Raw genomic sequence first — 14879 nt, forward strand, 5'->3', positions numbered from 1 at the left:
CTTTTCCATCTAACTGTTCTAGCTCTGTTGCAGTTGTCCTTTATGCAGTTGCTTTTACTTTTTAGCCGGCAGGATATCCTTGCCGCCAACAGGAGCTGCAAACGAAATAAAATAAAATAAATTGTTCAATTTAACAAACAAGCAGCAGCTGAAGAGGGAAAGAGAGAGAGAGAGACAGAAAGAAAAAACAGTTCATTGGTTGGGGGTCATATGGGTCAGCCTGCTTCACTAGGTAGTCCAGGTAGTGCCACCAACTGGAGGTTGCATGGTGTTGAGTAGTTGGGCGTTGCGCGTAAAATTTGTGCGGTACTTTATGAAGCGAGAGCAAAAAGCTTCTTTACTGCCGCTGGCCGAATGACGACGGCGACGACGACGACGACAACCGAGACGATGTCAGCTGCGCCGTGCAGCATGCAGTATGCACCATGCTACCTACATACATACATATATCTGCAACCTGCTGCCGTGCTGTCATTTTCAGTCAGTGACCGCCGTTGACCGGCAACTTGCCGTTGGTATTTTGTAGTTTTTTTCTTTGGTAATTGTATCGATGGCAAGCTCAAATTGATTCAGCTGCCAGTGCACGAGTTGTGTCTGCACTCAGACGATGCTATTAAACGGATCAGCTCGGTATTAAAGCCGGTAAATTTGAAGTCAAACTGTGTTCGACATTTCTATAGAGCTGTGTGGAGAACAACTAAGTATACGTATGTCAGCTTAAATTTTGAAAAAGTTAGCTTATTTTAAATTTAACTTTAAAAATATTAAGTCCTGTAACACTTGGCAACAAAATTGACCTTTTTTCGAGCTACTGGGTTCTAACCCACCTTTTTTTTATAGATAAGGGGCCCCATATGAATAAAAAAATTTTTTTAAATTTATTTTTTTAATTTCGACTTTATTTTTAGTTGCTTTTAGAGATCCGCCTACAGTTGCTTTGAGATGCATTACGTGTTCTGAAAGCTTATGAATATATCTGTAATTGATGTGTACACAGTTTTAAATATAAGGCAATAGTTTTACAGCTATCAATTTTTGAATTAAAAAAATGATGATTTTTTTGATAATTTTATACGATTTCCTTACTTTTAAATTCTTGAAAACGGAAAAACTAGCCAACGACTATATATTTATATAGCCACATAGATAGAAACAAATACAATAAGTCAGACATTTTATTTTTAATTTTCCTTGAAAAAATCGTATAAATTACACGGAAAAAAAATCATAGTTTACTTAATTAAATTGATAGCTACAAAACTATTGGTTTAAGTTTTAAACTGTGTGAGCACGAATTACAGATATATTCATTAGTTTTAAGGAAAAGTAAGAAATTTTTCAAATTCGTCATATTGGGCCCCATATCTAGAAAAAAAAAGTGGGTTTGGACTCAGTTTTTTTTGGCTGTTGCCTAGTGTAATTAATTAAAGTTGCTACTTTATTTCAATACGCAAGAATTTTCTATAGCTATAAATATATTTAAAAATAATATGTGTATCCTGAATTGCAACAAAAACACTACAAACTTTTAAAACTAAATTTCACATTGAATTCGAAATATCGTCTAGGGAAATTGAACTAAATCGAATCAACTGACACAAGAACGACACAAAAAGTAGTAATATTATACACGATGCAGCAACAATTTAGCTTTGTTGCTCAAAAATCTTTAAATAGTTTGTTTTTTGTTTTTTACAATTTTTTTCTTTTTTTTTTTTTGGTGTGCGTGATAATTTGCAACAATTTGGTTTGTTTTCGCATTTCGATTGGTGCTGCATGGGGCATTCCATGAAATATTTTGTGGCACGAATTGCAATTAGCAGTAAAAGTTACCGCAGCTGTCAGCAGACGCATGCAAATTGTCGAAAATAACAGAGAGGAAAATCTTGCAATGCATTTACATAAAAAATACGACCACAAAAGGCAGACGGCAATGGCTTCCCAACATTGTCGAATACGCAACTCCGATCTTCCCCTCCTGTCAGCAAGTCAAAAGAGGAACACAGAATGAAAAGTCATCGACAGAATGTCGAAGATATGATACTCTTCAAATGACAGGCATACTAGGAAGGGGGTTAGGGAGAATTCAGTCACATAAAAGCGGGAGAATTTTCCCAAGAGTTGCCTAAAATTTCCATTAAAATAGATCAAGGCTTTTATAAAAAAAAATCTCCTAGATGTTGAGGGGTTTTAACATGAAGTGACTCTACCGTCTTCAGTTCCATCATAAAGAAATTTAATTTATTTCTATTGATTTAATACTACTACTATTTCTGTACACTACGTATATACCTAAAATAATTAAATTATTCTCATAAATATATTTTCAATATATTCAGGGGTGCCCCAGAAAACGAAACCTATCTTCCAAAGTTGTATGAAATTTTGAGAGATTTTCGTTTGGTTTCGCTTTCTGTGGCAATTGATTAACTTAATTCTTATAGATGACCTTGTTCTGTTTGTATTTATTAATTACTGTAATTGCTTCCGCTTTTATAATGCTATTTTTTTATTTTAATTATATGAGCTCCTGATGCTCTGTCTTTTTTGAAGTTGTCATAGACCCATTTCGGGAAGTGCCGTCCATATATTAAGGACAAGAGACATATTTTTTTTCTTCCTTTCATCATTTATTGCACAATTCGACTATAATTAGCAATGTTTTCTTTGTAGTTATTAAATTAAAAGACGCCAGAAAGTGTCAAGACAGTTCACATTGTTCTTAAAAAGCTAACAGATTGTGTCAATAAATAAACAGATATACTTCTCACGAAGCCCGCACTCAGTTGAAAAAATATCGTATAAGAAATTCCTATTAAGGGTATTCCGGAAATAGAGTTATGGTGCGTTCTCACTGGCTCACAAAGCTTCGCAAGGCAGCATCACGACGTCTCAAAGCAATGTGAACGTCAAAATCTTTGCGACTACAATTTGGAGTCACAAAAATGTTACGCTCCAATGTGAACACCAGTTTCACATGCCGTCGCAAATTTTTTTGTGACCGAGGCTCTCGCGGTTTTGATACGAATTATTTGAACAGCTGTTTCAGTTGAAGTAGCTCGAATGAACCCAATCCTATTGTAAATTAACATCGAGCAAGTTGGTTTTTCTGCACATTGTGTTTTTTTCTCATTTGTATCGATAATTTTTTTTTATAGAAACAAATAGGAATCATTTTAGTATGTTTATTTTTTTTATTTACGCATATTAAAATAGGTAAATATGCTCATTTTTTTGTGTTTTCGTGTATTTTTCTATCATTATTTTGCAGAAAGAAATGGTTTCCCGATATTAGGCGAAGCTAGTGGCACGTGCTGTTATTGGGATGAGGATGATGAGCCGAAGAAAAGACACGATCTCATAGAAACCTGAGCTCGGATTTCTGACAAACTTGTGAAAGCTGCAATAAATGTAAATTAAAAACAAAGATATCGTGGTCCACCTTTTGTGTTGAACTTATTAGTCCACACGATATGTGTTTTTCAAGCTGTTGTTTTGTCAACTGCGTCCTTTTGTAGACGCATCCTTGGCATACTTTGAATCGCGATTTTAAAAGTTTGGACTGATCACAATGCTGATTCGCATACAACAAACATGTGCAATTGCAATTGTTTGTTTTTATTAATTTTGTGGAACTTGTTTTTTTCTTATGAGCTTGTTCAATGTTCAATTTTGTGAACATTGTGATCGATTGGGTGGTTTTACGAGGCTCGAATTTTGCATCTCACAACAGTGTGACGCACAATTTTTTTGACGCCTATGTGAACACTTTTGAAAGATATCGCAAGGCATCGCAAAGCGTCAAAATATTTTACATTATTCACATTATGATGCAGTGAGAACGCACTATTATGGTGCGTTTACATAGGGACACACTGCGGCATCATATTCTGCGACAATTTCTGACAGCATGAAACACCAGTCAATATGTTTACATTGGCGTCACTTAAATTGTGCTTAAGGCTGCAAGCATAAAGACGAAGACGAAGATGAAGACGAATTGTGCATAGTGTAAGCCGAATATGCTGCGCTATTTTGGCAATTACAATAATTTTATCATCTGATGAAGATAATTTTTTGCAAGATATTTTGTTTTTAAACTAAAATTAAAAAGGAAAACCTCATTTCGAGTCTACCCAATTAATTCGAGTCGGATATGATGTGCTGCCAAAAGATAATAAAATTTTTTTGGAATACCATATACGTAAAATCGATAATTTTGATTATTTTTTTGTTAAAAATTAAGCCATTTCTAAGTAAACAACAGGCCAATTTTATCAAAGTTCGATAATGCCTGCTCAAAGATTTTTCAAATGCAGGCAACGCAAAAAATTTAAAAAGTAACGGCGACAAACGCAAGCGATTCTGCTTCAAATTTAGTACCGCACTGTTTGAAGCCGACAGCTTGCGTTTTGTCTTCATCTTCGTCTTCGCTTGCACTACGAACACATTTGAGCGAATTCATATGATTTGCTGTACACAGTTTTTCGTCTTCATCTTCGTCTCAGCGCACACTATGTTTGCAGCCTAACAGCGCTGTGTCAAGCCAAAATGACTGCCGTAAATGTGAACACTACTTGTCATATTTACACATCCCCAAGAAATGTTCACAGAAAGTGAACACTGAACAAGCTCACGAGCAATAAGCAAGTTCATCAAAATTGATAAAAACAAACAATTGCCGTGCTATTTTGTTCAGCAAACAAAATTAATTCAATGCTCAAATAATGATTATTTCCGAGCTTTCCACACAACTTCGCCAGCAACCCTTCTTTCTCGCGAGTCTTATTAACAATGTCAATTAAAAATTTTCGTTTAATTCAAACACTATCCTTCCCTTTTTATATTCGTCTTAAACTTATTTTCATGATTCAGCTTAATGTTCCTTAGCCCCTTCATAGCGGCCAAAACCGACCGGAACTTTTCCTGTATACATATAATACAATATATGGATAAAATATAAATATAGATTATTTTTTTAGTTGAAATGCTGAAGTATAGTTAAGTAATTTTTTTCTAAAAAACACACAAAAACAATAAATCAAAATCAAATCGAAATCAGACTCGAACCTGACCGAATTTCTTTTATTTTTTATGGCCACGTTATAAGTTCTGTAAGGAGCAGCTGTGAAAAACTGAAAATTAAAAAGCTAATCTTATAAAAATGAGTTTGAACTCAATTAAACTTGATTTAATTGAATATTAGTAAAATCATATTACCTATAGTTTCGCACTCTTCTCACAAGAGAATCTTTAAACTTAAATCCCTTATGGCAAAGCATTTTTAAAATTTTTTAAAAAGCTTCTTTTGTTGAGCATTTGAGACAACGCTCATGACAATCTCAAAAAGAAATAAATATCACTTTTAAACGATTTCTACCATTTGCTTGTACATTCATCAATTCTGTGTGTTTGTGTGTGTGTGAGTGTGTGTGAGTGTTTCTTTCGATGGATGCAAATGTTTGCCTAAGATGCAGATACAGAAACAAATATGCTGGCCAGCAAGCAAAATTGCCACGCCTTTGTGTGGCAAATGAAGCACAGGCAGCCGATGGGTGCAACAACAAATGCGGGTAACTCACAAAACTATGCAACACAAGGGGTAGAAGAAGGGGTAATCAAAGACGAAATAAAGGGGCGACCAAAAGAAAGAGGATTGCACATTCATTTAACGAGTAAATTTGCATAGGCAATAGAGAAAAAAGTGAAAAATATGTAGTAAGGTTGTGTATGGGAATAGAAAATATCCTGTATGAACTATGATAAGAAGAATTTTTAACTACGCCTGAAAATAGTTAAATGTGGAACATTTCTACACGATCGAAGTGAAATTTTCAGATAGTAAACTTAATATAATAATGTGTCTTTCTGCTTAAGAAACAAGGGGGCTCTGCCAACTTAAATGCATATTCTATTAGTTTGATTAAGATATCTAAAAAAAAACAAAAAACTTTTTCATACTAAAACTTGATTTTTGACCGATCGGTGCTATGACAGCTATATGATATAGTCGACTGATTTGAACGAACTTCTGTCAAGATGAACAAAACTAAGTAAAATGCATATTCTATCAGGTTGGTTAAGAAATCTCAAAAAACCAGAACATATTTCATACCTAAGATTTAATTTTCGATTGAACGTTTTTTTTTTTGCAGCAATATGATATATTAGACCGATTTGAACCAAATTTCTTCAAGATGTATAATACCAGCTAAGATGTATATACTATCAGTTTGGTTAAGATATCTCAAAAAACAATTAATTTTTGTATGCTAAAACTTAATTTTCAACGTATCGATCCTATGGCAGCTATATGATATAATAGTCCGATCCAAAAATAAAAACAAACTTCATCTGCGTATGGTATCCAGGAACCTACATACCAAGTTTGATGTCTCTAGCTCTTATGGTTTCTGAAATCGACGCTTTTAAACAGACGGACGGACAGACGGACATGGCTCAATCGACTCGGCTGTTGATACTGATCAAGAATATATATACTTTGGGGGGTCTGCCACGCCTCCTTCTGCCATACATTCTGCCGAACGCATTATACCCTTTTTTGCCCATTTTTTATGGGCACAGGGCATAAAAACATAGGTATAGGTTTTTCAAATATTTAAGGAATACATTTCATGTGGTTTGGAATAATCACAGTTAATATACAATCTTAAATGAGTCAAGAATAATGGAATTGTATTAGGGTGTTCACTTCACAGTGGCAGAATGGCAGCGGGCACATGTGCATTACTGAAATCGTGAGCATTCCTTTACATTTCAGTCCTGCCCAGGAATTTGTATTTCAGTTTTATAATTTGGTTTGAAGAGTTGAAACTTTTTCAATGTTTTTTATTTATTTTTATTCGATGCAACCCATTATTTACGATTTATATATTTATAAAATATGAGAATTAATTTTTTGTTGTTTCCACTGGCAAATCAAACACTTCCTGCAGTCATACAAATGCTTTAAATGCACTAAACTAGTGCTGTCAAAACTTTCGCACTAGAAATGCCAAAAATAATTACTTTCGATTGAAATTATCGACTTTTAATCGTGTTTTTTATCATCTTTATATGGGCATATGTGCCTGACTTTTCGTAGTCAAGGGTCTGGGTCTAGCACCCTGGCAGGAAATTTTTCAGTACATGTGCTCACTGCCATGTTGCCACTGTCAAGTGAAAGCCCTATATATTTTTTGATTCAATAGTTAAATATTTAGGATATGGTGTTGACAACAAACTTAGCAAATAACTTATAGAGAATATATCACATACAACTGAAAGTGTCCGCATCAAATATTCAGTCCATTGTAATATTTATTATGGACCTGAAGAAAAGAACGGTCCGTTTTCTAAAGGTCCATATTAAATTTCACCAGTAGACTCAATGGTACTTTCAGTTGTATGGGATGGATTCTCTTAAGGTTAGTTGCTTTGTGGTTATAGTCAATTTTTTAAAATGATACATATACATTTATAAAAGGGTTATCATCAATTTTATCAGTTCTTAATAAAAAAAAACATTTTCAATTTTTGGTACATTTTTTCCCAAAATGTTGTCCAGGTTTTTATAAAATAACCATCAGGCCTCTATCAATTACAGAGTTAATTTACAGTTCCTTTATATATAGAAATATATGTATAATTGTTGCTTTTTGATAATCGAAAAAATAAACAAAGTACCAGATAAACTTTGTAGTGGAATGTACCATATGTATTTATGTTAATATATATATATTTTGTTGTCGTGCAGGAACCGAAAACGAAACCGATATTTGTTTCATTTTGATTCTTTGTTATGTTTACGAAGTATCGATAAGTCTAAGAATTTATCGAGCTATCAAGAAAACACTAAATAATCCCAAAAAAGAAGTTAATTTCGACCCTGGGAGCAGAATTCTTTCTGTCACAGCAACTTTCGTTCTACCATAAAAAGCAGGCTATTTGTAAACTGTTTCAGAATTAAACTTCTATTGTTCAGTTGGATATGTTAGCATAACATAGACATTCAATGAAGCCGAATTTTAAGTATATTCAAAAGGTGTCGAGAGCCTTTCACTTATCAAGTGCCTTCCTTGAGAGTGGTCAATATGCTAAGCTTTATTTGACCGTCAATTCGAACAAGTCGGAGGTGGCATCCTTAACACATACTGTACGGCAGAGGGATCTCGATTTGAACTTCTTGAAGGGCGATAAGCTAATTTTTCATATCGTTGGCAAAGGGGACATTACACTAGTGGGCTATACACTTCCTTGTGTTGGCAATGATTCCGATGACGATGTTAATGATGATGACGACGACTATGACGATGGTGGCATTGAGGTAGAAGAAGAATCTGATGCATCGGAGAAGGAAAGCGATGACGACAATGGTAATATCATTCGCATGCCTTAACTTATTAACAATATTCCGCATGATAACCCAATGATTTTCGATGAAACAGGACCGCCAAAGAAGAAGTTAAGACTATCAATAGGCCAGGGTCCAAATTCAGAATCGAATGAAGATGATGACATGGAGATGGGCACTGAAGACGCTGATGGCTATGATGTCAAAATGAATATTGAGGATAATTGATTTTAATCATATCTTAAATATATGTGAATCAGCTTTACATTTGCTGAGAGATTTGTCTTATTTCTTGGGTTGCTTTGGTAAGTTCATGTTATTGCGACTTTGTACAGATATGTTGGAATCGGGAGGATCGAATTGCTATATCATATAGCTAACTTTGTAGATACTAAAGATCTCAATCATGCTGATAAATTGTGTAGTTTCCCCTGTATAATATTTTTTCATTAATATAAAATTGGACTACGATCGGTCAAACATTAAGTTTTGTATGAAAAACTGTTTTAATCCTTAAAGTACTTTCAGTAATTTTAATAATGGAAAAGAGTTATCTAATTTTGTATTGTATTTAAAACTTTTTTAAGATCTGCAGTACGCGGCAAGAGTATCAAGACTTCAGTGTACTGAACATTACTTTTCCTTTTATCATATATGAAGTTTAGTACCCAGATATATTTCCCTTTCAAGTTGCACTTTGTCTTCTTTAATCGAGTGCTGGACTAGGTTAAGAAATCATACACAACTGTACCTGCAAAGCCATACACACATACACACACACACACTTACAGCTGAGGCACCCAAATTGATAATAACTGTCAGCTGGCACGTGTTCTGTATACATAAGATGATGCTTTAAAGGATTCCTCAGCAACTAGAAGTCGGTCATAAAAAGTGTGGCAGGCATTACACATGCCCACAAATTAGTGGCACATTTGGGACCTTCAACTATGTATGATGTGGCATGTGTGTTGGAGTGAGGTTGTGGCTGACGTGCAACAAACTTGAAACCGCCAAAAGGACAACAACAACAACAACAACAACAATGATGATGTCGACAACTACTTAGCTAACAACATTTTAGTACAAATTCGGTTTGAAGTGCCAGGCAGCAAAATATAATTTCAAGTTTTTAATGGAAGTGAACTTCGGTCCCAGTTGGGGACTGAGCATTGACATTTGGATTGTCATTGGTATGTGGCATATGGTATGATTGTGTGTTGTATTTGTTAACCAGGCCATTAAGCAATGCTGAACTCATCCTTAACGCCTTCTTACAATAATTATAATTTTGCACACACTCCACATTTCATTTCGATTAGATTTGTTTTCTTTTGTCACAAAACAGACAAATTATTCGCATTTTTGTTGACATGCTGTTCAATAAAAACAGTCGGCTCTATAATTAACTATAATAATTGTATTTATTGAATGCCGATACCAAAATACACTTGCAAAATTGTATTTTTATTTGAATTGAGAAAAATTAATTTAAATATTTATAAAACATGACTGAGTATAGCTAAATAAGTTACATAATCTTGTAAACTGTTCCCATCGGATTTTTATTAATTTTTTTCAGACTTGCATTAACAAATTTGAAAACAGGTCTTATACAAGTTTAATTAATTATTAAAATAAATTACGATTGTGCTCTATTTTATCTCCAACTTTTTGCAAAATGTTCTTAGTTGATAGAAATATAATGATCTAAACTTTATTACCCTTCATTTTTTTTTATAAAACCTAAGAAAGTATTTTTTTACTACCAGATATGATTTTCCATCTCACTTGCAAATCAATTTATTAACTTTATGCATAAATGTATGTTAGACGGTATTGATAGGAAATCCATTGAGTACAGTTCAGGTACTCCATGGTCACCTTGTTTCTTTTACTTTCCTTTTTTTGTATATATTTCTAAACATTTTTGGTGATATTATCTAAACTTGTTCGTAATGTTTCGTCCAGAAAAACCGCAGCATTTCTAACTTTATGTGAGTGCATATCCTTCGTGGTCACTTTTTTCTGAGAGTCGCATGTCAAAGTGCATAAGCCTGTTATATATTGTCAGCAATGGTTATTATTATTATGGCACCCAAAGTTTTTACATACAGAGGAAGAGGAGACAATTATATCCATTCAGATTTATGGACTTTGATTGCTTTTGACATTTATTGATTTATTCGAAAGCAGATGGGTGATTGGTCGAGTGAGTGTTAAGGTGTGATTGGGGGTGTGTGGAGAGTAAATATTTATAAATTGCTGAGATGCAATTAAAAATTATAAGATCAACGTAAATGGCATTGACAGCTGCAATTGAATGTATCAACATACACAAAAACATTATTATAAAGACGTAAGAATTGCAGTTGAGTGTGCTCGACTAGGGGAAACCCTATTAGAAAGGCTGATATACAAACCTTTCGGCTTATGCAACCCGATAGAAAACGATTTTTTTTATTTTCGTGCGTTACGGTTCTTTTTTAAACTGTAGTGGAATTTATAAATAATTTACTCATAATGAATGAATGTTATATTTTAGTAGTACAAATTAGAATAATTACCTCTTGAAGTAATTTGTTTATTTGTTTTTATTTACAGAAGTAAAGTTATTATTCTCGTATGACTTGGGACACATGAATATGTTAAAAAAATATTATAATAATCATATCCCATATAATAATTTCCCATTTTAAAACTTTGTGAATTAAATGAATGTGTATTATCGATATGTGGCAGATACTCAAATTTATGAATGCTTACAGGGTATTATAGAGTACATGTGAATATAAGTATACGGCTGTATGTAACTTATTGTTTGTGTAAATACTTTAATGAATTCGATTTAAAGTTTAGTTGCATGTCTTTAAAATTGATATGACAATAAGTTAAGCAATTTGTGGTTAAAAACATTACATTTTCCACACATCACGCATACGCCATGTGAAGCCATTGCAATTCGAACTCGAACTTATGTAAGTGTGAAAATGTCCTATGTCTAGTTAGGTGGTCACATAATAAATTCCTAATTGCATAGAAAGTATTTGTAATCAAATAACTAAATATGCAAATTTAACATTAGCAAACAAGCCCACATAATTATTTAATAAGACAGAAAAGGAGACGAAGAACAACAAACTCATCCCTACTTGACACAGATGGATGCACTTGGAAGTTGCAGTTACTGTAGTTACCACACATATACAGACAATCAGTCTAACTAAGTAGTCATTATTTTCATCTTCACTTGGTAATTTGTTAATTGGCTTTTGAACAACAGAGTTCATTGGAAATTACAAGAGAGCTCCCATGTTCACTTCATCTACTTCACATTAATGAAGGAGAACTAAGTATGTTACTATACATATAGTATAGGTGAATATTAATGCTATTTTTTGTTCTAGAAATGAATAAGAAGGGTAGCCTGTGCGGTTTTATTTGCCAAAATCCGTAAAACTAACATATGATTAAAAATAGTTTAAGGATTTATAAATATATTTTTGAAGCTAATCGAAGAATAATATAAAAATAAACTCCATAATATACTAGAAACAATCTGAAGATTTGCTATAAAGACATAAGTGAAAAATTATGACATAACATACTATAAACATTTTTTAAAATTTTAATTAACTGCATCTTTGAAGTGTCAATTTCAACCTAAGATTATTTAAATAATGACATAAATATTTCAAAACTAATTAAAATTTGTTTTATGTTTTATTATTTAATTGTTGTACTATTTTCGTCTCTACATGATATGCATATTTTAAATAGATAATCGACTTTATCCATAGTAAGTTGTACGTAGCAAGGCAAAGAATTGGTACGACATGCTGATGACCTTCATGAATGTATTAAACGATATGGGCGGAAATGTGGGAGGTCTGATCGAGGCGGGTTTCTGACTACGCATCATTATATAGCGCATAATCATTTTGTACTTTGAACTGCAGGACAGCCAGTTGTGATTAAAGACGGCCGCACCAATGCGAGAGCTCTACAAGTTAAAAAAAAAAAAAATTATATTGTCAATTAATATCATATCAAATTACTCACAGATGAAATCATTTCATCGCCATAATAGCAGACCACAAAGACTTGAACCAATGATGCCGAAAAGAATATGAAATAGAGCACAATATCCTCAACATTGGAGGCGGTGATTTGAAAGCCCGCAAAGCAAATAACCAACGAAGCAGCTATGAAATTCCAGAGAATGAGCAAGCTAAATATGTTGTTCACCTCCTCGCTGAGACTGCAAAATATTAAACAAATAAATACGCTGTACGCTTACAAAACTGATTAAACCATATATTGTAAAATTAAAGAAATACTCGTGTTTTCAATTGATATTATTTACATTTAAAATAATAGTTAATTATTTAATATATATAGTATTAAAATTGATCAGTTTGAAACAAATCTAATTTAACAATCAAACTGAAGCAAAATTAAAGCAAATGAAGATATAAGCTGTTTTAAATTTAAATTTAAAAATAAATTGTATTAATCAATTAAAAACACAAAAATAAATAAAAATAAGAATATTTGATATAACATAAAAGAAAATAATTTTTTTTTTGTTCGGCTATTTTTTAGCTTTTACAGACAATCTGTAAGTCTATTATTTTCGCAATTATCACGATTGTACTTTAATGTATGTACTTACTCTAATGCACGGGAATGATAGACAACCAAATTTTGTGCAAATTTCACATTCTCCTCATCGGTGTGAGCATCCCCGTCGTAGTCCTCCAGTGTATTGGCCAAATAGTTAAAGTGCATGGTCAACTGTGTGATGGTCGTAATGAGCACTAGATCGACACAGACATAGGATACGCCGGCAACGTAGGCGCAATGCGCTAATCCCCAATATGATATCCAATAGATGGTGATATCCGTTTCGGCATCGTACGGAAATAAAATGTGAAAGCCATAATTTCGTTCAAATATTTCGGAGCCAAAAAAATAATACTTAATGGTGGATTTGATTGCCGGATAAAAGCTAAACGATGATGTGTACGTCATGCAGAGTATCGTAAAAAGCCACATGACACGATTCATATGCTTTTTATAGAACGCCACATTGTACGCTTCCTGTTGCTCCTTTGTCATGGGAAATATCTCCTTCAGATCATCCAATAGCTTAACCAATATCTTTCGATTCACCGTCAATCCGAATTGCTTGAAATCGGCCATGAAACTGAAGCCAATGCACGGCGCTACAGCCGTTGCTTCCAAAAGAGTTGTCGTCGATGTTATATGCACTATAAAGTAGGCAATCTCACCCACCACATACGCATTAAAGTTGAGAAATCCCAGAACCAGATAAAAACGTAGTAAATAACGTCGCAACAGGTTCTTATCCCTTTCCGAATAAAGATCCTCACCAATTGTCTTATAGAAGACCATTGGGAAACGGGTGAGATCCTCAAAGGTGAACACATCTCGTTTCACTTTCTTCATGAACCCGAACATGTTGATATTCTGTTATTTATTGAATGTGTGGCATATTATTGCCCGCCCTGGTTTATATAGACAATTTTGTTTAATTTTTTGTTTTAAACACCGCCGCATTATTTGGTTAACATGAAATTCTCATGAGGGAAGTTGGACAGTTGGGTCAGTTGTCGCACTTGTTTTGCCTCCAGCTCGTTGGCCAACTAACTAACTAATTAAGTAATTATAGACACCTGCTTTGACTCACCATCAACAGCACACCTTCGTAACTCATAGTTAAACTTTAATGCTGTTATTAAGCTTCAGTTTGCATACGAAATTTTATCCAAAATAAGGTTATGGAAATTCATCGCTGTGCAGTTCATATAAATCGCACTTCAACTTAGTCGACTAACAGTCTACGACGTAATATCTGTAAAAGAAATATTAAAGTTTACTACAAGTTTTAGATAATACAAAAAATTCCTTAAGACTATTCATTCAAAATTTAATAAAAATAAAATTCTTAACTTATTATTTATTCTTAATAAAAATTTAGACGATGATTAGGCTTCGATCAATCAAGATTCAGAACTTAATCCTGCATGTTGTTATTTAGCCAGTTCATAGGTAAATAAATAATGAACTTAATTATATTTAACTATTGTTCATAATATCATACTATTTAAAACGCAATTTCACTTTTACCCAATAAATCATAAAAATTGTTTCGTTTAAATGCGAGAAAAAATGTAACAGTTTCAAGCAAAGTCTAGACAACAGCATTATGCCGAAGGAATTATTGTATTATTTTGATAAATACTTAGTAGGCAGCTGAGGCATTGAAAGATAAGTTACACAATTTCCCAAGAGCAGGAAAATAGTTGAGCATCTAAGGAGGAGGGAGACATCAAAGTCGATTTTGGGGAAAATCAAGTGCAAGGGCCACTATGCGAGATAGAGAGCCCTTGAGCGATTTTGGCAAATATGATTGCGATTTTGTTTCTTGAATGAGATGCGATGCGGTTGCCATTCAGATTTTCAAAGTGAGCATAAATGTCTTTGTGTTTTGGTTGGGTTT

The 14879-nt window shown here is 33.5% G+C and overlaps 2 protein-coding genes across 2 annotated transcripts; one reads left to right on the top strand and one right to left on the bottom strand.

Moving 5' to 3' along the window:
• The first annotated feature begins 7974 nt into the window (after positions 1–7974).
• Positions 7975–8625, top strand: LOC117792553 (39 kDa FK506-binding nuclear protein-like). Its single transcript, XM_034632743.1, has 2 exons — positions 7975–8375; positions 8448–8625. Exons 1-2 carry the CDS (start codon positions 8015–8017, stop codon positions 8579–8581), a joined length of 495 nt encoding a protein of 164 aa, XP_034488634.1. The 5' UTR covers positions 7975–8014; the 3' UTR covers positions 8582–8625.
• Positions 8626–12143: 3518 nt separating this feature from the next.
• Positions 12144–13837, bottom strand: LOC117793964 (putative odorant receptor 92a). Its single transcript, XM_034634430.1, has 3 exons — positions 13029–13837; positions 12416–12614; positions 12144–12356 (listed from the first exon to the last, which is right to left on the bottom strand). Exons 1-3 carry the CDS (start codon positions 13835–13837, stop codon positions 12144–12146), a joined length of 1221 nt encoding a protein of 406 aa, XP_034490321.1.
• Positions 13838–14879: the final 1042 nt, after the last annotated feature.

The sequence above is a fragment of the Drosophila innubila genome, chromosome X (genome assembly GCF_004354385.1).
Source record: "Drosophila innubila isolate TH190305 chromosome X, UK_Dinn_1.0, whole genome shotgun sequence".
NCBI lineage: Eukaryota > Metazoa > Arthropoda > Insecta > Diptera > Drosophilidae > Drosophila > Drosophila innubila.

Excerpts from the sequence above, each read along its gene's own strand:
- LOC117792553 (XM_034632743.1), top strand. The coding sequence starts at position 8,015 with ATGAAGCCGAATTTTAAGTATATTCAAAAGGTGTCGAGAGCCTTTCAC. Across the intron at positions 8,376-8,447 it reads GGAAAGCGATGACGACAATG|GACCGCCAAAGAAGAAGTTA; the intron begins GTAATATCATTC and ends TCGATGAAACAG.
- LOC117793964 (XM_034634430.1), bottom strand. The coding sequence starts at position 13,837 with ATGTTCGGGTTCATGAAGAAAGTGAAACGAGATGTGTTCACCTTTGAG. Across the intron at positions 12,615-13,028 it reads TATCATTCCCGTGCATTAGA|TCTCAGCGAGGAGGTGAACA; the intron begins GTAAGTACATAC and ends AATATTTTGCAG. Across the intron at positions 12,357-12,415 it reads GCGATGAAATGATTTCATCT|AGCTCTCGCATTGGTGCGGC; the intron begins GTGAGTAATTTG and ends TTTAACTTGTAG.